At 38.3% G+C, this 22,532-nt stretch overlaps 3 protein-coding genes across 11 annotated transcripts in view; 1 reads left to right on the top strand and 2 right to left on the bottom strand.

Annotated features, from left to right (window-relative positions):
* The window catches only part of LOC107742575 (troponin T, fast skeletal muscle isoforms-like), a 13,440-nt gene extending 12,017 nt beyond the window's left edge, over positions 1-1,423 (bottom strand). For 4 of the 6 annotated variants that reach the window (XM_016555608.1, XM_016555609.1, XM_016555611.1 and 1 more), the window contains exons 1-2: positions 1,328-1,423; positions 64-101 (exon numbers count right to left, since the gene is read on the bottom strand). In XM_016555608.1, coding sequence (XP_016411094.1) covers positions 64-83 — 20 coding nt within the window. In that variant the 5' untranslated portion in view covers positions 84-101; positions 1,328-1,423. The remainder of the gene's footprint in view (positions 1-63; positions 102-1,327) is intronic. The other 2 variants (XM_016555612.1, XM_016555613.1) reach the window with 1 other exon arrangement.
* Positions 1,424-4,835: 3,412 nt separating this feature from the next.
* LOC107742574 (lymphocyte-specific protein 1-like) lies at positions 4,836-22,093 on the bottom strand. 4 transcript variants are annotated; one of them, XM_016555603.1, is made up of 14 exons: positions 21,790-22,091; positions 19,532-19,678; positions 18,736-19,183; positions 18,478-18,587; positions 17,336-17,401; positions 17,047-17,263; positions 15,294-15,332; positions 14,508-14,551; positions 13,871-13,952; positions 13,286-13,420; positions 11,945-12,043; positions 11,255-11,341; positions 10,896-10,986; positions 4,836-4,954 (listed from the first exon to the last, which is right to left on the bottom strand). In XM_016555603.1, exons 1-13 carry the CDS (start codon positions 21,846-21,848, stop codon positions 10,903-10,905), a joined length of 1,617 nt encoding a protein of 538 aa, XP_016411089.1. In that variant the 5' UTR covers positions 21,849-22,091; the 3' UTR covers positions 4,836-4,954; positions 10,896-10,902. The 4 variants fall into 4 exon arrangements, with proteins under 4 accessions (XP_016411089.1, XP_016411090.1, XP_016411091.1 ...); XM_016555604.1 differs by lacking the exon at positions 15,294-15,332; XM_016555605.1 differs by lacking the exon at positions 17,336-17,401.
* LOC107742573 (uncharacterized) lies at positions 5,384-9,862 on the top strand. The gene has a single exon (XM_016555602.1). The coding sequence runs from the start codon at positions 5,384-5,386 to the stop codon at positions 9,752-9,754; it is 4,371 nt and encodes a 1,456-aa protein (XP_016411088.1). The 3' UTR covers positions 9,755-9,862.
* Positions 22,094-22,532: the final 439 nt, after the last annotated feature.

The raw sequence follows: 22,532 nt of genomic DNA, 5'->3' as shown, positions 1-22,532 counted from the left end.
ATGCTATATATATATATATATATATATATATAATTCTGTTACATCAAATGTCAGAATACTTACACATCCTCTGTGTCGGACATGATGACGGAGCTTTAGACCTATACAAAGCGGACAGAGAGAATGTTTGTAATTGTTCTTTAGACTTTGTTTTGTACCACTGTGACAGGGTTAATCACTGACTTGACAGGTGTGAAAGGCACCTCAACATGCTAAATATTTTAGGTAACTCGTAACATTTTATGACCATTTGATCAAAGAAATGATAAATGCTCAAAGCAGAGCAAAATAAAAAAACAAATGTGTGTACACAGGTTTGGCTATAACTGTTAGGGCCAAATTTAAGATTATTTCCTCACAAATAAAACTGGAACATAAATTAGCCAAATGTTGTGCTTTATATCTAATAATGTCAATTGGTTTATATGATGTAAGCTTTCTGATGATAAAATAAATATCATGATCTTAGTATAAAAACTATTGCATCTAACAGATGTCTTCACTAATATAGCGTCAGAAATGTGTGTGTGTGCTGTGACTCATATCTCCAGCACAGCTGCAGAAGCGTTTGGAGATTAACACATGATCAGATTTCCCAGCATCAGGTCTCTCTCTTTTTTTGACAGTGAGGCTCTGGTCCTGTCAGCCCTGCCTTATGTGGGCATGACTGTCTGCTTACACTATTATGAGCCATTAAAGGAAAGAATGCCAGATTATTTATGTGTTTCTATTCTGACATGAATCAAAAAGTGAATGCAACATCAAAACAGAACCAATATAATATACAATTATGATATCTATTTTATTAGTGTCAAAATGACAACTATCTAGTCCATGTTTGAGAAATCATTAGAGCATTGTTCTAATGCTACCACCCTGTTTGTGCTATTATCTGTTGTCAGCTGTTCTTTGTTAAGCCTCTATTGTCTTTGCTATCATTAGTGGTGATCTACAGGATAGGACAAAGAGGAAGCCAACAATGTGTAAATCCTAAATTGCATTGTGTTGGCCTTGGTGTGTTATCTACAAAGTGCCATACTTAGACAGAACCATCCCATTTACAGAAGTGCCCACACCCACCCTCAAATGATCAAGGCTGTCAACTGAGGTGAAATCTGTTAGCATATTCCATTCACATACCTCCCGTTCATCTTTTACAACAATAATTTGCTACAACATGTGAGAGAGGAAATAATACCAAATACTAAAAAAACCTTTAAAAGAGAAAAGCACTGTCAGCTGTGAGCAGAAGCAAAGAACTGTCCGCTCAGACCCAGCCCAGCCTTGTCTTTACGTTTTTGAAGATACCAAACCTTTAAACTCTTACCTCAGAAAAGCCGAAAGAAGAGAGTGTCTTGATGGCGAAGACGGGCTGTAAGGTTCTGCAAACCTTGAAAGTTCTTAAGTCCTTGACTTATACTGATATTTGATCTTCTAAGGAGTCTCATTGGCTGAGGAGCTAATGTTGGGGGGAGGGAATCTGGAGCATAAGGAGACCCACAGAATGTGCTGGATGAAAGGACGATCAGATTTGGAAAGCTGAGGCACCCAATCGCTATATCTGTCATAGCACAAGGCAAGCAAAAATAAACCCAAGTTAAGAGGGAGAGCATGCTAAGGGTCTGACGATCTTTTAGAAATCTGGCTGTGGTTAACAGAGGGACACAAAATGTCTTTGTGGATGCTGTTGGGAGCAGGGCACAGGGTAGACATCACAAACTAAAAAGTGGCATTATGGACTGATTATACAATACATGTTAAAGGTAAATTAGTTGAGTTCTTTCTCCATGTCAAGGTGGATGATTATTTGTACAAGCCCATGTTGTTGTCCACAATAGCGATTCTGTGTAGTTTTGGGTTTAATGTTTTGCACGATGCAGCATTATGTACGAATGAAAGTTTCAAATAGTAGAAATGGGCTATTAACAGTCAGCCACAATTCACTTCTTCCACAAGTGAAAGGGTCCAATTATTGGGGAGACTGAAATAAAGCCAGGATTATTTGGCTGGTCATGTGATCTCAACATATCTGCCCCCATGTGGCGACCGGCTCCATGTCAAATAAAACAGCTCATATTTGGCCACTGAATGGGGAGTCTTCTTGAGTTATTGTATATCATTTATTAAACATTTTTAGTACTATTTATTTTTTTTATTTTAAAACTTTACACATATAATAAGAAAGAAATGACTAAATTCACCTTATAAAACTGGTAGATTTTAATATCAAACTATGCAGATTTTGCCCTACACTGTAAGATTTTAGAGCATATCAGTTGTTTTTGTTTAGATTCGAGAATTTATAGTTGTCCACCACAATTTGTACGCTGAATATAATGTCCAAAAAAATACACTGAAAATCATTTTCATTATTTAAGAAATCCTGGTTCTTGCACAGCTCTTTTTTATAGTCTAAATGTAAATGTGAATTAAATGTGCTTTTACATACACTGTGACTTTGCTGCTTTTTGCTGGTTCAGCTGATAATATTTCAACGTTTGTGACTTTATAAAGGCAAATAATATGGTTGCATTTTGTTTTGAAAGACAAACAAACATGCAATATGTGCCTCTAACATCCATACCTGAATCTACACTAATGCCCCGAACAAAACATACCAACAGACTATGGCAGACAAGTTAACACTATTACCACAGCATATCACACCAATTCCATGTGGTCTTCAAAAGACATGTAGCATTCATAAATGCATGCAAAGCTAGCTAAGGAGAAACAGACTTTTGATAACCTAACGCATGCACCGGGTTTCAGGTGAAGTGGAAACCCCCTGCCTGGTTACAGCTCACTGGTTGTCAGATTGCAGCTTGAATTCAGGGCGAGGAGTTTTATTTTTGGCATGGAAAAGGGGTAGGTCACCATGTCCTGTTGCTCTGTTCTACTAATCTTCCCCCAGCACACTCGGAGTTGGACCCTGCAGCTGCACACTTAATTGCAAAGTAATACTTGCACAGGTAAAAAAAAAAAAGCACAATTTAACTTTCATTAACAGTGTGAGTGTGATCTGTTAGTGGGTGTCAGGTGCATGGCTCTGTGAGAGACATTAGGCCTCGGCTTGTTGTGCTGACTAAAGTGTCAAAGTGCCTGCTTTAAAACCATTGAAAGCTGCTTTTGTCATTTAACATCTTTGTTTGACATATATAATATGCACAGCTAGGGTGTGGCCTTTATGCACCTTGTATTTGTACTTTACAGTACCTGTGCAGTACTGCGGTAACTGATATCCATCTCATATCTGTCTGTTCATCTCTTTTGCAGATCAGCATCATCTCTCTTCTCTAGCCTCACCGTAAGTCACTATCATCATACCTGGAAGTAATCAATGAAAAAAATACTGCAGTTGCATGTATTAGAATACACTATTGCTAACATTGCAACCTTTTAGCATGGAGTCTTTTCTCTGTTAAGTGGAGGCACAGGGAAATAGAGTCGAAATCAGACATGTCTCAGGTCTCTACTTCTTCAGCACTTATCTCAGACATCTCACACAGGTCTAAGGAAAGCATATACTCACACAGACCTAAGAGCAGTTTATTAATCAGCCAGGGAATTAAGTCACCGAGGTTAACATGTTTAACAATCAGATATAATGCAATAATGTATTGGTTCTTCTGTGAATTATGAAATGGATTCTAATGGACATATCAATTAGTATCATCTTCATATCTGTGCTGTTGTGTGAGAATTGAGGCTGGGGTGTTTATCTTTCCAGTCTTATTGTGGTTTCAGGATGTGCAGTCATTCAGTGAGCAAAAATAAAATGTAGAGCAGCTCATGATCACATTTCAGTGACACTACTGTCACACAGGCAATAGAATATATTCAGATACTGCTAAAGTAACCCAGATACCGACTGTATTACTTGCAAGAATATTAATTTGGTGATATTCTGTATAATGGTCAATTCTGTCATATTATGCAAGTGTCATGCATGCTTATCAACCTAAATTAACAGAGGTGACAAACTTACCTCTCTACAAAATGACTTCTCGTTGCAGAATTTAGGCACATGCGTAAATTCTTATAAAGGTATGGATCTGAAGAGGACAGATTTTCGATAGTATGGACAAAGAGACAAAACATTCATAAACAATGTATAAGTTTGAACTTTTTGTGACAAATACACATTCCACTGCACAGTCACTTAGTTGATTGGTTTACATGTGTTGACTGTGTAATGCTACTTAACAGAATATTATTCACTTATATGGAGAAAATATTCTAGAAAAATCATGAGGGAAGAAAAATGATGGTGAGAGTAAAAACATTCAGGATGAAATGCTAATTAAAAAGAGAATTTTAACAGATAAAAATAATTAATTCAACATTTTGACAAAAAAAGGTACATGTATATTTCTGAGAATTCTTTCAGTAAATGAATATATAGCACCTTCTGAGATGACAGTTCAGATTATTGTCTGATACCCTCTTCCAGACTGCATTCTGTATTTAATACTGACTGGTGTTGTTCCTCCATCTGTACTAAAAACTTAGACAATCACTGAATTGAAAAACCCTGACATGATACAAGTGGAAAAATACTTTTGTTTTGTCAAAAAGTAGGACAGTGGACACATTTAGATTTAAGGTTGACACATAAATGAGATGTTTTAAAAATAACTAAAAACCCCACTATAATTTTTTTTCCATCATTAAAACAGCATCTTTGTTTCCAAATATTTAACTTTGCACAATAATTTCTGTCACTTGTACTTGATTATATGAGTTTTTAACGTTTCAACTTGATTTTCTTCATTAGTAAAGTCATTAAAAGTGTCTGTGGCCTTGGCACCACTTTGATTTGACTTAAAACGTAAGGCAGCAATTAAAACACGTTTTAAATTTTAGTGGGTTTAAATTTTTTACAGTGCAATAACTGAAGGACAATGATCACATCAGCATCCTGTCTTCAGACATCATTGTGATTAGCAGCCAGCTAAAGAGAGAGAGAGAAAAAATATTTTAAAACTTTTAGAGCGGGCAGTTATTTTACATCAACCACAATGAAAATACATACAAACACACAACTCTCTCAATCATAAATCCCATCAAGTGAGACGTAAACCCTGCAAGTAACCTTAAATTAGTATATCAAATTATATATATATATATATAACATTTATTTTATTTATTTATTTGCAACTTTGAAAAATCATTTTTACAGTGTATATGCATAATCCCAAATTATGCAATCCAGCTGCTTGAAATTTTTTAAGCATGTATTAAGCACGATGGAGTGAAATTCATAGTTCGTATGGAAAAAGAGGGATCAGGTTTAAAGCCAAAGTTAGCATTCAGTCTGAATCGATGTTTTATTTTTAATTCCAGACATCTATTTGTGGCTTGTTTTAATGCAGGTGTTGAAATGCTGATGGCTTTAAATTATGGTAGTCAACCTAATCTGCTTCCACAGCAATACCCTCCTCCTCTACTGCCAAAACCAGGGCGAGACAATGCCCGTCTGCAGAAACTCCTGAAGAAAAGTGTCAAGAATAAAGTCGGTTCTTCCTCTCAGACACCCATCCCATTCAGGTCGAACTTGTCGCCAGTAAATGAGTACAGCCCTGACCTGGAGCACAGTGACCACTCCACCCCTCCAAGGACTCCAGAAAGCCCTCTCTTCAGCAGGACCCTCGATTCTCAATATTCCTCCTGCAGCCCTTTCTACCGTCACTCTGCCTCCCCATACTTATACCCTGCCAACAGCTCACACTACAGCTCTACGCCCACACTGTCTGCACAGCCGTACTCTTACCCTGCCCGATCACTGGAGCACCAGATAGCACCTCTATACACATGCTCATCTATCCGTTTTGACGATGACTCCGAGCAGGCCACAGATGCTGACCCAGATACATGCTTTGAGATAGCCTTCAGCCAAACGCTTCAGTCCAGTTCCTCAAGAGCAGGGACGACGCATGGCACATTTGGTGAACAACAGACCTATCAAGCCTCAGTACAAATACAAGCTCCCCTTTTGGCTCCAGTTCGACCTCCCGCTCCAAATTTGACATTGGCCTGTGCTCCGGGTTACGAGACACAACCTTCCATCTCTCAGGTTCCAGTGAGCCAATCCAACAAGGAAAGATATAAAAATGTTGCACCTGCACCCATTACTCACACACCTCTCACACATAATCACGTCATGGAAACAGCTGGGTCACACTTCAAGACTTCCACAACAGCTGATTTTCCACAAACAAGGATTTATACTCCAAAAAACTCATTTTATGAGATATCAAAGCCACCTATTCAGGACTCCTGGACTTGTGGTTCAACTTTTCAAGGAGAAGCACCATTTAATGCAAACAATTCAGTGATAAATGTTAAACAAAATTCAGGGATGCTGTATGAAGCTCAAACACATTCTAGTCAGATAAATACATATGCAAGCCCAGTTACAGGGGCAAAAAGACCTGTTTTGGAGGCTTCTGCAGATAATCAAACCTTGTTTGCATTTAACTCTACATTATCCACAACAATGATTTCTACAGAAAACCAAAAGGGGCCTATACCTCAAAATCACCGGCTCCAACCTCCCTCATCGACTAGTGTAAAAGCTCAAAGTGCAGTAGTTGGTCATGATGATGGCCTGAAAAAAATAGCTGTGGATAAAATAAGGAATTACACTCCAAACGGTGTTGTGTTCACCAAAGGACTCAAACCGTTAATTTCTAATGCCTATTCTGAGGAATGCTTGACACCAAAGATTTCTAAATGTGAGGTTTCCTTATCCAAGACCCTTGCTGAGGCTAGTAAGTCAAGCTCTAGAGCATGTGAGGTACTTACATCTACAGTTCCACAGGAGTATCCAAGGACTAAAACTGAAACTCCAGAAACCTGTATAATGACACCAGGCAAGTCTGTTCCAACAGATATAATTCAGGAGACATCCATGCCTGTACTCTCCCGAAACTATCAAACACCAAGTATGCCTGTATACTGGTCACCAAGACCACCAACACGGTTTGTGGGCACCCAGAGGCCATCACAAAATGATATTAACATCCCGAAACGAAAGTCAACTTACTACGTTTTGACACCTGCTGAATATATTGCTTATGGTGGAATCAAGGTGAATTCACATGGGGATCCTTCTGTATCTAAGCCTGAAGTACCAGAAGATTTTAAAAACATGACATATGAGACCAAATCTCCAACCAAGACATCACAAGAAAAGTTCAGTATCATATCTGATTTCAATGCAGAGAAATCCTCAGAGGCATTACAAACATCAGTGGCTGCACTGCCCTCACAAATCTTGATGACAAACCAAGAAATGTTACCAGTAACTGACAAAACTGAAATACAAACTATAAAAAATTCCACTTCAGAAATACCAGTGCAAGAGACAATCGCTGGAGTAAAACCAGTGCCTCTAGCTTTAAATCCTGAAGATACAATGTACAATGGGCTTCAAACTACACCTTTAAGAAAGGCCATAAACCCCATCGCTACAGCAGAGGCTCCTAGACAACTAAATTCAGGGTCTACAGACATAGCCACCCCTCCTTTTACAGCAGAGGGGGAAAAAATGCCAACTTACCCTTTTCCCCTGGTACAATCAAATATTCCGAACTCAAATATAACCGGATTGTTAACAAAGAATTTCTTATCGGTTCAGAATATCCCACTGCAAACGGTGCAGTCAGAGAATGCACACAGATCTATATATCCAACAGAAAGTTTTAATCCTGCGTCAGTGAAAGCGATGCAATTACAAGTTTCTGCAAATCAAGAACAGAAAACCATGTCATGTTTATCCAAGTGTTCTTTAGAAACCCACCAGACTTACTCCGCTGTCTGTGACACTTCTATTGCTATCAATACAGGTAATGAACTTCACAATATCATAAACACCAAAAATGAAAGTTTCAATAAAATCACAACAAACTCAACCAATGTCACAGACTCTAGAATGCCATCTGCAGACACCAGAAGTTACACTAAAGTCCCCCCTGATATTAAACCTACAGCCCTCTCAAAGCCAGAGGAAACCAAATTTACAGCTCCCTCAAAGTTAGGTGCATCTATCTTTACAGCCCCCTCAAAGACAGAAATATCCAGACCTGAAGCCACATGTATATCTAATGCAGACAGTCCTGATGTTTTGCCCAAATCAAACATACTTAATCCTCCAACTCCCGCTAAAACAGATATATTTAATATTCCAAGTCAATCTAAACTAGAGGCATCTCAACTTGCAAATACATTTAAATCAGATAAATCTAATCCTGTAGTTTACAATGAATCAGAAGCAAATAAAACTGCAGTTTTAATAAACCCAAATTCAACACCTCCCTCCTTGAAACCCATTGCTAAAATCAATCAAACCCCTGAAGAAACCAAAGATCAGCAGATGCAGAAACAGAAACATGACATGAATGTGAAATCTATTCCAAGCCCTTCAAAAAAAACAAACAGGCCATCCAAAGTCCCCTCAGATGCACAGATATTTCCACCTGCGCCTAACACTGAAGCCCAAGTCACCCACCTGGCAATGGATAAATCTTCTAAACAAGACAACAGCAATGAAGGATTAATAACCCTAAGTGCTAATAAAAAAGAGCCAAACCAAAAGAGCCATTTGGCATCAGACTTACAGGACTCCAATAAAACAAACACTGATTTCAAAGCTGCAGCTAAAGTTACAGTTGAATCCAAATTAAGCAATTCACCAACACACCAAAGACATTCAAATGCAATAATCAAACCATCAAATAACATACACCAAGACACCAAATCGAATATGGAAAGCGTGCAGACCAAACCCTTAAAATCTGATACTCTAAAGCCTTTACCGTGTTCAAATATGAAGTCTCTTCGAAAAGCTCCAAGTGCAGAAAATAGTCTTGCCGCCATGCTTCTCAAGGCTGCCAAATCTGTACCACTCTCTTCATCTGAAGAAAGCTCAGCTAAATCCCAGACAGAAGCCAAAGCATCTAATATGGATGTAAAGGCACAACATGCTCAGGATTCAAAAGTTGATCTTGTCACAGATGCTAAAGTCAAAGTGTTTAAGTCTGATACCTCAAAACCTCAAACGTGTTTAAAAGATTCATTAGCAACTGAAAAACAAAACGAGGCTGTAGCCACTGAAGATGGCAAGTTTAGTCAAGAGACTCTCTCTGAACCCACACCAGATGATCAGAAGAAACAAAATGAACCTAAGGGTGCTCAGAAACCCAAAGGCCTGAAGGCCAAGCTCAGTGGCTGGACAAGGCTGAAAAAGCACATGGTGGTTGAACCTGAAGGCCCCAGTTTTCCAGAGCCTGAGGTGGAGAAAAATTCTCAGAAAACAGATATAGAAATAAGTGGTAAAGACAAATCTGCAGGGGCCAAAGAAGAGTCATTGGGTGGACAGGATGTGGTAAAAAAGAAAGATGAGCCCAGGGCAACAAGCATGTGGGATGCTGTACTTTTTCATATGTTTGCAACAAAGGAGAACATTATGAAGCAGATACATAGCAACAAAACCGAGGAAGGAGAGCAGAAAAACACTGAGAAGGATGGCCAGTTAGTCCCATCCTTCGTCCATCGCCTGCCCATCCTTCTCTACAGTCCGCGCTTTGATGCCCGGAAGCTGAAGGAGGCAGCTGCGAAACCTCTCAACAAAATAGCCACAGCCTTTGAAAGAGGGCTGCTGCATCGTAAACAGAAAGGTGAAGAGCCGAAAGACTTCAACAGAACAGCCAAAGGATTCGATGCATCTACTGGAAAAACAGCAGATGTATGATTACATTTCAAATGCACAGTGTAAAGTTTCAACTACAATTACAATTCAACTACAATTTATACAATTATGTAGTGTTGTAGTACTGTAAATTCCTTTTTTATATGAAATCCTCAGCAGTGAGACAAACAAGCTATGCACTGTGTTCTGCTCTGAGCAGTGCAGTAAAGGGCTGGTCAGCAGAAATAGAGGCCTAGTGCATTCCTGCATTGAGAGGGCGACTGATGGGTGCAGCTGTTCGGGATGTGACGAGTGAGGAAGTGAGCAAGGGCTGAAAACGTAATGGTGAGAATGATCAAACAAGGAAAGAGGCTCAGAGTGTGGTGTGGCATCCGGGGGATGGATCCTGGGTTTAGGTTTGCTCACGTCAGCTGAGCCGGGTGGTGCGAGCAGACATGTTTAGAATAGAGAGCTTCAGAATGTGATGTTTTGAGCGGTGTCAAGAACCCTGCTCAGAAGGACTTATGACATGATGGTGGTGTTGTTCATTTAAAAAAGGGCAGAGGGAAAACTGGAAAATTATAACTAGAACACGTAGGAAAGACATTTAAAATAAATAAATGTACCCTAAAAAGCATGATTAGACTGACAGGTGTGACAACAGGCATTTGAAATTTACAGAATACTACCCAGGACTGCTGGGAAAAAAAAAAAACTTTTTAAGCTGGTAATTATGGCAGCCCTTCTACTTCAGGGATCTCTGTTGCAAAATCCAACTGACTGCCGTGTCGTGCCCTTTACTCACTCCACATGCACATAGCTCAGAGAAATTCAACTCTGGCACGGTTCTGAGACCTAGTTCTGTGTAGTAGCACAGAACTGACTACAAAGATCCTAAATAAACAGAACTGAGAACCAGCACAGAAGTGCATTTTGTGATGCACAATAACAGTGAGAAAACATAATAAACAATCTTCAACAATTAACCATCATACACTGCCCTACCCTGTACACCCATAAGCTATTTTGATAGAGCTAAGTGTGTTTGTTTTTGTAGATATGCAGCAGCTCATGTACAGCACATTATCATATTTTAGTTACTTTGGTAAAGCATGAATTACGTCTGTGTAGTAACGAACATGCTGAATTTATATTTTGTAATTTTAAATTAAAAAGATTTTAATAAAGAAAGTACATTTCTTACTTGTTCTTCAGTTTGTGTCGTTATTTATGAAGACCTTCTCATATTTCCCGTGCCCACTCTCAACAAATTTGTACCTTTTTCCAGCCAGTCCCTGAAAAGGTAAAGGTCAAATTACAGCCTTGTAAACCCTTGAAAAACCAAGTGAAGAGGAATTAAGTACTACTTAATCTATAGTAGCAGATTACAGGTGCAAGAGAATGAGCCTGTGCTTGTGAACAGCCAAACTCAAGTGATGTTTATAAGAACTGATGCATGTTGCTCATTGGTTGTTTTGAACACAATTACATCCTAACATAAGTTTAGAGAAATGTTTCTGTAAGGTGGATCATGGTTTAGTGCCACGAGGAGTCATGATGTACCTTTGCATTTGGTTTATCCTGTGATGAGGCATCTCCCAGATTCTCCCATATGGATTTTATGTTACGCACCTCACCAGCCTTAACATCCTGACACACACACACACACACACACACACACACATACACACACACAAAGAAAGAAAGATAATAAATGTCATAATAAACAGAAACAGAAATGGCATAATAAACATTTTTAAAAAATCATCTATTATAAAAGAATAATTTTTCATTTATTATAAACAAACCGCACAGTCTAACAGGTTCATTTTAGTCGTAACCACTAGATGGTGTCATTAAACCACAAGCTTGTTTCAATGTTTCTCTCCCATCACATGACTTGCCACAGTATGAACTTTAACCTTACAACACCTTTTATATTTTCCATATATTCTATCCAGAAAACACATACACACAGCAATAAAAAATAAAAAAATAGTCACAAAAGTCACTTAAATTCTTCCACTCAACTATAAAGGATCTATGGAGAAAAAAGAGATAGGAATTGTTTACCTTACTGAAAAGGATGAGAAGAACAGCAGACACAAGAAAAGTGTAAAGAAGAGAACTAAAGATTAAGAAAAAGAAGATAGAGGATACAACAGATTCAAAAGGAAATTTACTATTGGCTGGATTCAAGAAAAAAACTATGCAATTAACATTATAATATAAACATGTATATTATAAACTTACATCTGCTTTGGAGGAGGGGCTCTTGGTGCTGACATCACAGTTTCCTTTCACCCATTGGTTAATTAGATCTGACACACCCACTTTCATTCCCTCTGTATCCTGAATCAGAGTAAATCCTTTATTCGGTTAATTACTCACTCACTTACTTTTTACAGTCACACCAGAATGATGAAGAATGTGCAACATATCTGTACACTCATTTCACAAGGGAACAGAAATTCAGTTATAGTAACAAAACATTGACTAATAACACAATATGAGTCTGTGTGAGTAAAGTTCTTAAAAGGGAGAGTTCACTCAAAAATGAGAATTCTGTCATGATTTACTTACCCTAATGTCATTCTAAATCTGTATTACTTTCTTCTGTGTAAGTTAACACAATTGTAAAAAAAAAATTGTCCGTATGAAAGTCATTGGGGGTCCAAACCGACACTGAACACTATTGCTGCAGTGATAACATATTGTTGCAGGTAAACCTGGAAGCTTTTAGCATTACACAGGTTCCCTCAACAAAAACCCCACTGGATTTTTCCATTGCGTTTCAGATTATTGCAGAAAATAAGCTTTATGACCAACAAAAGTTTATGATTCTTACATGTTTTGTTTACCATTATAATCTTCACAAATTAGCACACTTTTATGAATTTTAAAGCCTAAATACATTGACTAGAAGTAAAAAGAAAAAAAAAAAGCTAAATGTAGGTTATAAACAAACTACACAACAGTCGCTTGATTTTAACATCACCATCACCAAGCGACCAACAACTCTTTCAGTCTTCACTTAAAAAAAATACTTTCTCTGAAAGTTTGAGTTAGAATAGTTTGCAAGAGTGTGATTATAAACACACTGAGGCTGTGAAAGCAGACTAGTGATAATATGAGTTTTCAACTCATAACCTCTGTCACCAACAACCTTTAGAATTTAGTCATTTGTTAGTAAATGTATTTTTCAAGACAAGTAAAAGCTTGTTGCAGAATAAAATGGGAAAATATCTTCAGGCATTTAACCAAAAATTATAAATAAATAATAAAAAAACACTGTCTTCCGGACGATCGAAACTGGAAGTGCTAAAATGCTAACTTGTTAATGGCTCTTGGCCTACAAAAATAAGTCATCCTTGCAGCAGTCTATGATTTCCACTGTATGGCTAAATAAAATAAAAACATTCTTCAAAAAATATTATTTTATGTTCTAAAGAAAAAAAGAAAGCCATACATGATTGGAATGACATGAGAGTGAGTAAATGATGACAGAATTTTCATTTTAGAGTGAACTATCCCTTTTACATATAATAAATAATGTTTTGATAAACTAAGGATGATCTTTGTGACTGTATGAACCTTGGAGGACACAGCCTTTATTGAATTCTGATTCCAGGCCTCTCCCGCCTCAAACAGGGTCTTCCGAGCAGATACGGGTTCTGGTGGTGTTGGGACGTCCATTACCTTGACTACATTGCCCTCTTTACAGGACTCCTGCACACACACACCAAAACACACACATAATGACGAAAATATTACGTTATCTGGGACATGTGAAACACCTGCTTAACTCTCCGCAATAAAACCTGTAACACCTGGTTCCACAATACACACATTTGCCACGGGGCTCTTACACGTTTCCTGACAGTTAGGTGGCAGGAAAACAGAACCGGCTGAAAAAAAAATGTTTGCGTGAATCAGCATGACTAAGAGAGGAAGTGCCTAGGCATGCAGTTTGTCTGAAAGCACCACAGCAGAGAGATCAGAGTGGTAAACATCAGAGCAGGTGAATGTAAGCACTGGGTGGGGTAATAAGAGCTACATGTGCAAAGAAATTCATGTAAAAGCAGCAGCATGTAGCCGTGCAGGTGCATTTACAGGAATATATGCAGAAGGTTTAATTATGAAACTGACATTATACAAGTGCATGTGAAGCTAATTCACCTCAATGGCATGATTGTACTGCTCCAGTCTGCCATCTAACTTCGAGATGATCGTGGGAGGTTGGGTCTTCTTTATACTGTTCCTGTTTTCACGAACAGATGAAACATTACCTAAAGCGCCACTGTTCTTTCAAGACACAGACCATCTCAGAACAAGCATGGACATGAAGAGCACCATGACTCATAAAGTAATGTAAGATATAAACAAAGGCTCTGTGAAGTATACTGTTTATACTTCATACCAGAATGAACAATGTGGAAAAGAATACTCGGTGATAAATTCTGAGATTGATACATGCGCAAAAACGACTAAACAAATCCTCCATCATTTCATATTTAGTGAATAGGAGAAGGATACATAGATGGAAACATGTCATATCATGTCTACCTGCCTGCTTGAATGGTGAACCATGTTTCAAACAGTTGTTCATTCATGAATGAATCATTCATGTGTGGTGTTTTGATCAAAGAGAAAATACTGATGTACCCATGATGTCATACCACAGCACAGAAAAACAACAATTCACCCCTGATTTTTCTCACATTCCATACTATGAGGGGGATTTTTTTTTACAATCCTACAGTAAATCACTTGTACCCTTTCATCTCAATGTGTATATGTGTTTCCGAAGTCTTACTTTTTTTTAATGGAGCGGTTTAGAGACTCAGTCCTCTCAGTAATCTGTAGATGAACAGTAAAAGAACATTTATTAGTAAATAGATTCAGATTATTTGTGAATCTTTACACCACTGAGCATGAAAAACCCTTATAGGGCAATATTTTCTGCAATGTTTCCAGGCAACAGGCAAAAAAAGTGAAATGCAGTGCAACTTCATTGGGTAACTGATTATGATTGCACAAAGTAAAACCATACTCTGTCAAAAGTTTTTAGTCAATACAGAAGGGCAGATTAACCCATTGATGTTGTAAGCAGATTTATTTCATAATTTCATTGCTGGGGGCTTTGTATCTGGCTGTTCATATTCTTTGTTGATACTGTAAATCCTTGTAGCCTGTTGCCCTTTCTTTCTTCCACAAAAAGTGTCATGGCCTTTAAAGATTCAGTTTCGCCCAACATGATAGGATGCATTCATTGCCCAAAAATGTCATCCTGCCACCCATTTCCTTTGTATTTTTAAAATGTCATCACCATACAGTAAGTGTTTATTATTTGTATGTTAAGAACTAATCTGTTGCCTTTAAAATTAAACTATTATTTTCCCAAACATTAGTTTTATCAGAACACCACAAAAGTAAGACGGAAGGGAATATGATCATAGACATAAACGGAACAAATGCATAACAAAGCAATTACAGCCACAGCTTTATAAAGCAACGATAAGGTACACAGTAGCAGACACACACAAACATTCTAACGTACAGTTTAATGCTGTCATGCACATGCACAAAGTAAGCAACTCACCGAGCTTGTATCTTCTGATTGCCACTCCTCACCCTCAGCCTGAAACCAGCAAGCAACACATACACACACAAAGCACCTCAGCAATGTAAAGCAGATGCTTCTTGTTCTGTCATCTTTCTCCCTCAACCCACACCACCATTGCAAGGAAAAGATCAGAACCAAACATAGCATATGGAAGAAGTCTGAGTCACGCAAACAGCATATGGAGGATACCAGATGAAATTACAAAACACAACTGGGCACAATGCACAAACACATGTGTTGTACAGTATGTCATGTTTTATTTCAGGCAGGGACCTACCATTATCATTGACATTGTCATGTCTGTGCCACAAACATCACCGAATGGTAAAGCAAAAAAATAAAAAAAATGAAAAATTGCACTGCGAAAATAACTTTCAAATAAATTTCCTGAACATTCAACCCCAACCCAGGCATAACCCTGCTCCCATTCTCATGCCATCGGTTGAAGTGCAACAGACCATATTGTTTAAAGGAGTCATATGATGCAATTTCAATTTTTCCTTTCTCTTTGGAGTGTTACAAGCTCTTGGTGCATAAAGAAGATCTGTAAAGTTGCAAAGACCAATCATAATGCACTGGATAGCTGGCCAATCACAGCACACCTCGCTTTTTCTGACCGATGAGCTTTGTAAAAATCGACACGTTTCAGAAAGGCGGGGCATAGAGGAGAAACAATAATGTACAGTATGTGGAAAATAATGTGTTTTTTTAACCTTAAACCGCATAAACACATTTCATTACACCAAATACACAAAATAATGTTTTTTTTAGCAACATCATATGACCCCTTTAAGGAGCAGAAAAGGACTTTTTGCAATTTTATTAATTGAAATAAGCCATTACTTATTCCCTTTCTGAAGTTTTCTTAATCAAGCTATTTCCTCATAATAAGTCACTACAATGTAGGTTTTTTAGGTTTATTATCATTGGAGATATTTATTGATTTGGGGACAAATGTTGGAGACATTTGTCCCAACATGAATATACAAACAAGACCCCCCAGACTCTGCAGGGGTGTTCAATCCTGCTTCTGGACCACCTTCCTGCAGAGTTTAGCTCTAACCTGCCTGACTATAAGTTTTTAGCAATCCTGAACAAAGTCAGTCTGAACAACGAAAGACAGTTCACTAGCAGGCATATTTTTAACAGCACCGGGGCAGCTATTACAGACATGCAAGGCCAACTCCTATCTACTTGAATACTTAAATATCAAAATCTGCTGGCCAAACTCACATTTAAATAATGTATTTCAAATCCGAAAATAAAATCTGACATGACCTGTCCCATAAATGTTGTCTTCTATGGGAACCACAGCTGCAGTGACGTCATGACTTTACCACTTGGTGATTGACAGTTTCTCTTATTTATAGTAATACACATGCTTTGTCCTGAAGACCTTGATTTGCTGGTTCAGGTGTGTTTAAAAAGAGTTGGAGCTAAACCCTACAGGACACCCTTTACCCAGACCAACACATGCAAAAACATGAATGCACACGTCATTATCTCTATAAAACACTAATCACTGCAGATATTGTCATTTGTTCTGCAGCTAACAATTGTGAGTTAGATAATGATGCCAGGTCAACAGCAATTAAAAATGATGACACGAGATGAAGTAAAGCATGTTAATGTTAATGTTTGAACTCTATTTAAGAAGCATATGTGGGCATATCTGTAATGAATCTTTAATTATAATGTGATTTTGTGTCTAATGACGATGATGTCATACCATGTAGGAGGGGCTCCTGGGGCTGAGAGGACTGAAGGGCTCCTCTGGATCTCCGCTGGATATACTCAACCTCTTCAACTTTTCCATCACATCCCTTCTCTTCCTCTCTCGCTCCTCCTCTCTCATCCTCCTCTGCACCTCCTCATGAGTCTGATCTCCTGTCTCTCTATGCTGCTGGTTCTCCTCACTGCTCTTCACAAACACCTCCTCAGACACACTAAAGACAACAAGATTAATAAAGAGCAGCAATTCATGAACAAAGTATTTGACCTCACATGCATTGTTTTACCTCTCTGGACTGCTGAGAGCTGCTGAATCAACCGAAGAGTCCATGTTGCTCTGTATCTTTAGTTCTCTGAGAAAGATTAAACAGGCTGAACTCAGGAAGGACATTTGTTCTGGGGAAATTGCGAAACTCACCTGATTTCTCATGTCATTTCTCAACACAGAGTCAATATCGACATAACTCTATTGCTGCCCAATCATTGGCACATTCTTCTCAAACTGTTCTCCTGCAGTGTGCTAAGGATATTACATTGTAAGGGTAACTCCTACAATGCTGGAAGTCATGGTCTCCACACAGTATGTCAGATGTTGATTCATAACATTTCTGTCTGCTTCAGTGTAGGATTCCTCATACTGATTCAATCCAACTCCTGGGTTTGTGAATCTTTTGAGCAGTTCGTTCAAAGAATCAAATCAGTAGAGTCATTTGTTGGCAATCGGATTACTTCTCATGCTGTATATTTGTGTTTGCGTGTGGCTCAAGGGGACGGCTCCATTTAAAGACGCCTTTTCTTGCCTTTATTTAACTGTACATGGTCTTTTAATATCATCACAATCAATTAAAAATGTAAACTCACATCCACAGCTCGGGTAAAACCTGATTTCTTTTGTTGTGGAGCTTGAGTAAAACTGGCATAATCGGTATATAAAAGATGCATTTCTACCGAATCCCTAGAGATAAAAAATGGAGGTGGAGTTGGGATACCAGAAGAATGGTCATTGACGTGACAAGTGAGGTAAGCAGTATCATATTGGCCTTAATATTGTGATTGGCAGGAATTAGATGAACAAGCTCCTCACAAACTGTCATTTAGAGATTTAAAATGATTTGAAACATGTAAACTAACTGTCAATCCCTCAACAAGCAATAGATAACTTCAGATCTCTATTTCCATCCTTACATACATCAGTAAATAATTATAATTATATAAACATAACAATAACACACTATATCACAAGCATAATATATTCATTTCCTAAAGGTACTTAAGTGTAAGACTGGTTTAAGCTTAGTCTCCCCTGCTACTGTAGCTTTAACTGTATATACAGTATTTTAACTCTTGTTCTCATTGTAACTGCATATATTTTACAAATCACACAGGTTTTTCTGAGTTTGTTGAAATGTGTGCGTGTCTATGCCTGTACCTGTCATTTGTTCTCCTCCCCTCTTGTCCATTAGTACTGTATTGTCTCCCATTCTGTTGGAGGAGGACTGTAGAGGTGTAGGAAATCTTCATCTCTGCCTTCTTTTCTCTCTGTGAAAGAAGCATATATTTTCACTGCATGCAGTAGTTACAGTAGGCACTTGAAAGACTGGTTTTGATGCATGACTGAGTTAAGGATTTAAGGGTAAGAAGTATTATTTGAGTGCTATCTTGTTAAATGCCTTCTTAAATATCATACCTTCTCATCCATGTCACAGCTCTGATTTTGTTTTTTCCAGAAAGATGACTCATGTCCTTTCACCCTTCTTGGATAGCCCTCCTCTGCACACCACCGTCCAGTCTCTCCCTCCTCCCTCTCTGCTGCGTTAATGTTATCTCTTCTTTCCTGCTCTCTGGCACCCCAGTCTTCATCATCACCATCCTCATCCAGGTTTTGCTGATTTGAAAGGGGGGGTCGGGTCTGTATGAATGGGGTGCTGTCAAACACATTGATATCATGCGGTTTACTTTGTTGAGCAGAGCTGGAACAAAGCTGCAGTTTTGAGTGACGGGAGCCGTTGAGATGTGTTTCTACATCTTTATGTTCCGTTTGTCCCTGTTTGCGCCCACTCAGATGTGTCCAATCACTGAAGCCTTCGTCCTCTTCCAAAGAGAATGGGCAGCTTGGAACCAGATCATTCTGACCCCTAACAAACAGTGAAACACTTTCAGAATTGCCTCTCATTGGGATGCCAATATAAGAATAACAAGTCTACTTACAACAGTTGAGTATGTTAATAGAATAGAATAGAAAAGAATAGAATAGAATAAGTGACTGAATTTAAAAGAACAGGTGTGGTCTTGACACATATAAACTCACAAACAGATTAACAAGCACACAAAGAGTTAGACAGAGAAAGTTGGCTTGAGCCAGAATCTGGAAGTTGAGATTCCATGGAAACAAAACAAACACACACACACACACACACACAAAACACAGTTTCACAAAACACATGTATTTGACTGGAGTGTACTTTTAGGTTTTTGAAACTAACTGGTTGTCCAGAGGCTGTGCAGTGCGAGGGCTGTCCTGTGGGGTCCCGGTGGGTTGAGATGGCTCAGTAGAGGAACTGGTTCTTGCATGTCGTCGTCGTTCTCTCTCAATTTCTTCTGCATCCTCCAGACTGCGCTGAACAGTGATCCTGCAAAATAACAATTCATATAATACAAATTAGTAATAATCTTCATAATTTCTATGTTCAGGAACAGAATTATGATCGCTAAATCATAAATGCTGCATTTGTGCATGAAGGTAAACAGAATTTTTATGCATTATACTGTCTATAGTCTTACACTGCGATGTAAATCTTCAGGCAGTAATTTTCAACTGATCAAACAATAATACACCACCATGACTATGATAGCGAATAGCAATAGGGGTCATATGACAGAAGGTAGGGTCAGAGATGGACAGGAAGTAAGTCAAACATGGACAGGAAGTGCAGGGTTCACACTGACAGGAAATGGCTCACTGCCTTCCTTTACAGGAGCTTACATTACGAGAACTAAACAAAACAACTGTCACAACTAAATCTGCAGAGAAACACTTTTACTGATTATTTACAATAATTGTGCAGAGGTGGATGATTTCCAGACAGTTTTATTCTTCTTTACAGATCAGAAAATATTCCTGTGCTTTCATCAATGAAATTACAAGTTTTACTGGAAGTGTACGATTGGTGTAAGCTTATAGATTAGATACATTACACGCGCCTCTGGGAACTGATGCAATGTTTGCTAATATTTTCTTTAACCTGTCCTGAATGAGCAACAAAGGCATGCTTATTGTTACTATTGACACCATTTATCTAATGTGCAATCTAAGCACTTTATAACAGGTTGGCAGAGCAAGCCAGAATATAAAAGAGAAGAAAGAAAAACATAGTTTGAAACTACCATTAAAAAATGTAGGTAAGATTTAATTATTATTATTATTATTCAGCAAGGATGCATTAATTTGATCAAAAGTGACAGTAAAGATATATTGCTCCATAAGATTTCTATTTCAAATAAATGTTGCATTGAACTTTCTATTCTTCAAAGATGTAAAAATGTAGCATGGTTTACACAAAAATATTAAGCAGCACAACTATTTTCACCATTGATAATATTGTTACTTGAGCAGCAAATCAGCATAATGGAATGATTTCTGAAGGATCATGTGACACTGAAGACTAGAGTAATGGCTGCTGAAAATTCAGATTTACATCACAGAAATAAATAAATTATTTAAAATAAATTTTAAAATATATTAAAACAGAAAACAGTTACTATGAAAAACACATGCATCAGAGCAGCAAATTCTTTAACACTCACATTCTGCTTAAACATTTGAATCTGTTAAAAAACATATTTATTGTATTGAGTAAATGAACATAGCAAACACTAAAGCAGAGTAGCCTAAATCTATAATATCAATAATAACCGCACTCTTTCCTTTGTTGAATAAACTTAGTGAGAATGGCTGGGTGGTGGAGTGGCTCAAATTTTCCTGCACAGTATAGAGGAGCTCCGGGTCCTTAGGGCAGAGTGGGAGGGGGCTGCTGCTGTGTATCACAGATCCAGCAGATTTAGAGCAGGGGGTGATCTGATGATGTCACCACCCTCAGGAAAATTCCAGTAATAAAAGAAGCTATTGAAGCCTGTCACTGCCGTTTCATATGATGTCATGAATTGACTCACCATGTGCCGTGTGAACAACAGCCATCTGGAACAGCTTTTACTTTAACTACAGACACATCCTAAAGGACAGACACATTATCATTTCATGACATCACTCATAACTATATAACAACACAATCATCTACCCTCAAAACATCTGGGACGACCTGATGATTTGGGTCTCACTGTATCCGCATCCATGCATTCTTTGACCATAGAGTTTGGATGAAATACTAAGTGACCGCAAAACAACCCACAAGAACTTTAACCCTTCCTCCTAAACACCCTGAGGAACTGATAAACAGCAGAAATAAACCATGCTCTGTTCCCCCCTGTGTTGCCTGATAAAACCTTTCTGTCCTAATGGCTGTCTGGTGCTACACAGCATTTTTAGTTAACAGATTATCACTATCAGCACATTAAATTTAAAAGTCAAGATTCATGAAGCAGGATTTAATGAACTGCAGCATAATCTAGCCCTACTACTGTACTCTAGGCAAAGAACAGTGTGACTCTGCAGACCAAAGACTCTGACCAAATGGCCACAGACAAACACATTCACACACATGCATACAAATCAACAACATCTCACCTCTGGAGGTTCTCCAATCCCTTTTTGCTGGAATGTCGTCGCAGGATTGAGCTGGACATGTTTATTTGTTTCACTCAATCTCCTCACTGAAAACCCAGCAGCCTTGCTGTGACTGAAGATGATATTTGAATGTGTTTCTCTGATTCTCTCTTTTCCTGTGAATCCTCTAAAGGGTGTGAATGTGCTCCCCCTTTCACTGAACAGGATTTAGTCAATCTCTTTCTCTCTCTCTTTCTGTTCCACTCACTCCCTTCCTCTGTCTATCTCCATGTGTTTTTCATTCAGAGCATTGCAAACTCTGGCTCCTGTCTTTTCCAGTTCTCTCTTCCAATCAGCAGAAAGCTAAACAGTCATGTGATGATCCCCTGGGAAAGTAAGATGATACCACACACGCACACACACACACACACACACACATCCACACCTCAAACAATAGCATTGCAGGGCCACTACTCTGTGTGTTGTCAGGCACTCAGTTCAGAACCAATATATCCACATGCATGGTTTGCCTGCCTAAAGATAACAAACAGGTATAGGCTAAAGTTAGTACATAAGTAGAGATAAGCACCTAAATCTCCATTATAATCGCAAACTAAATGAATCATGGCCTAACTAAAATATTAAAAACATAATTATAATGAAAATAATAGTCACCCAATAAGCTTCCTAGCGTGAGTGGAGAAGAAGAATGAAAATAATTATATTAACCATGGCACAATGGTGAGTTAAAATAGTGTGTATGT

Source organism: Sinocyclocheilus rhinocerous, unplaced genomic scaffold, assembly GCF_001515625.1.
Source record: "Sinocyclocheilus rhinocerous isolate Xijiao unplaced genomic scaffold, SAMN03320098_v1.1 scaffold587, whole genome shotgun sequence".
NCBI lineage: Eukaryota > Metazoa > Chordata > Actinopteri > Cypriniformes > Cyprinidae > Sinocyclocheilus > Sinocyclocheilus rhinocerous.
The sequence above is the reverse complement of the archived record's forward strand: the minus strand, read 5'-3'. Positions and strand labels throughout refer to the sequence as shown.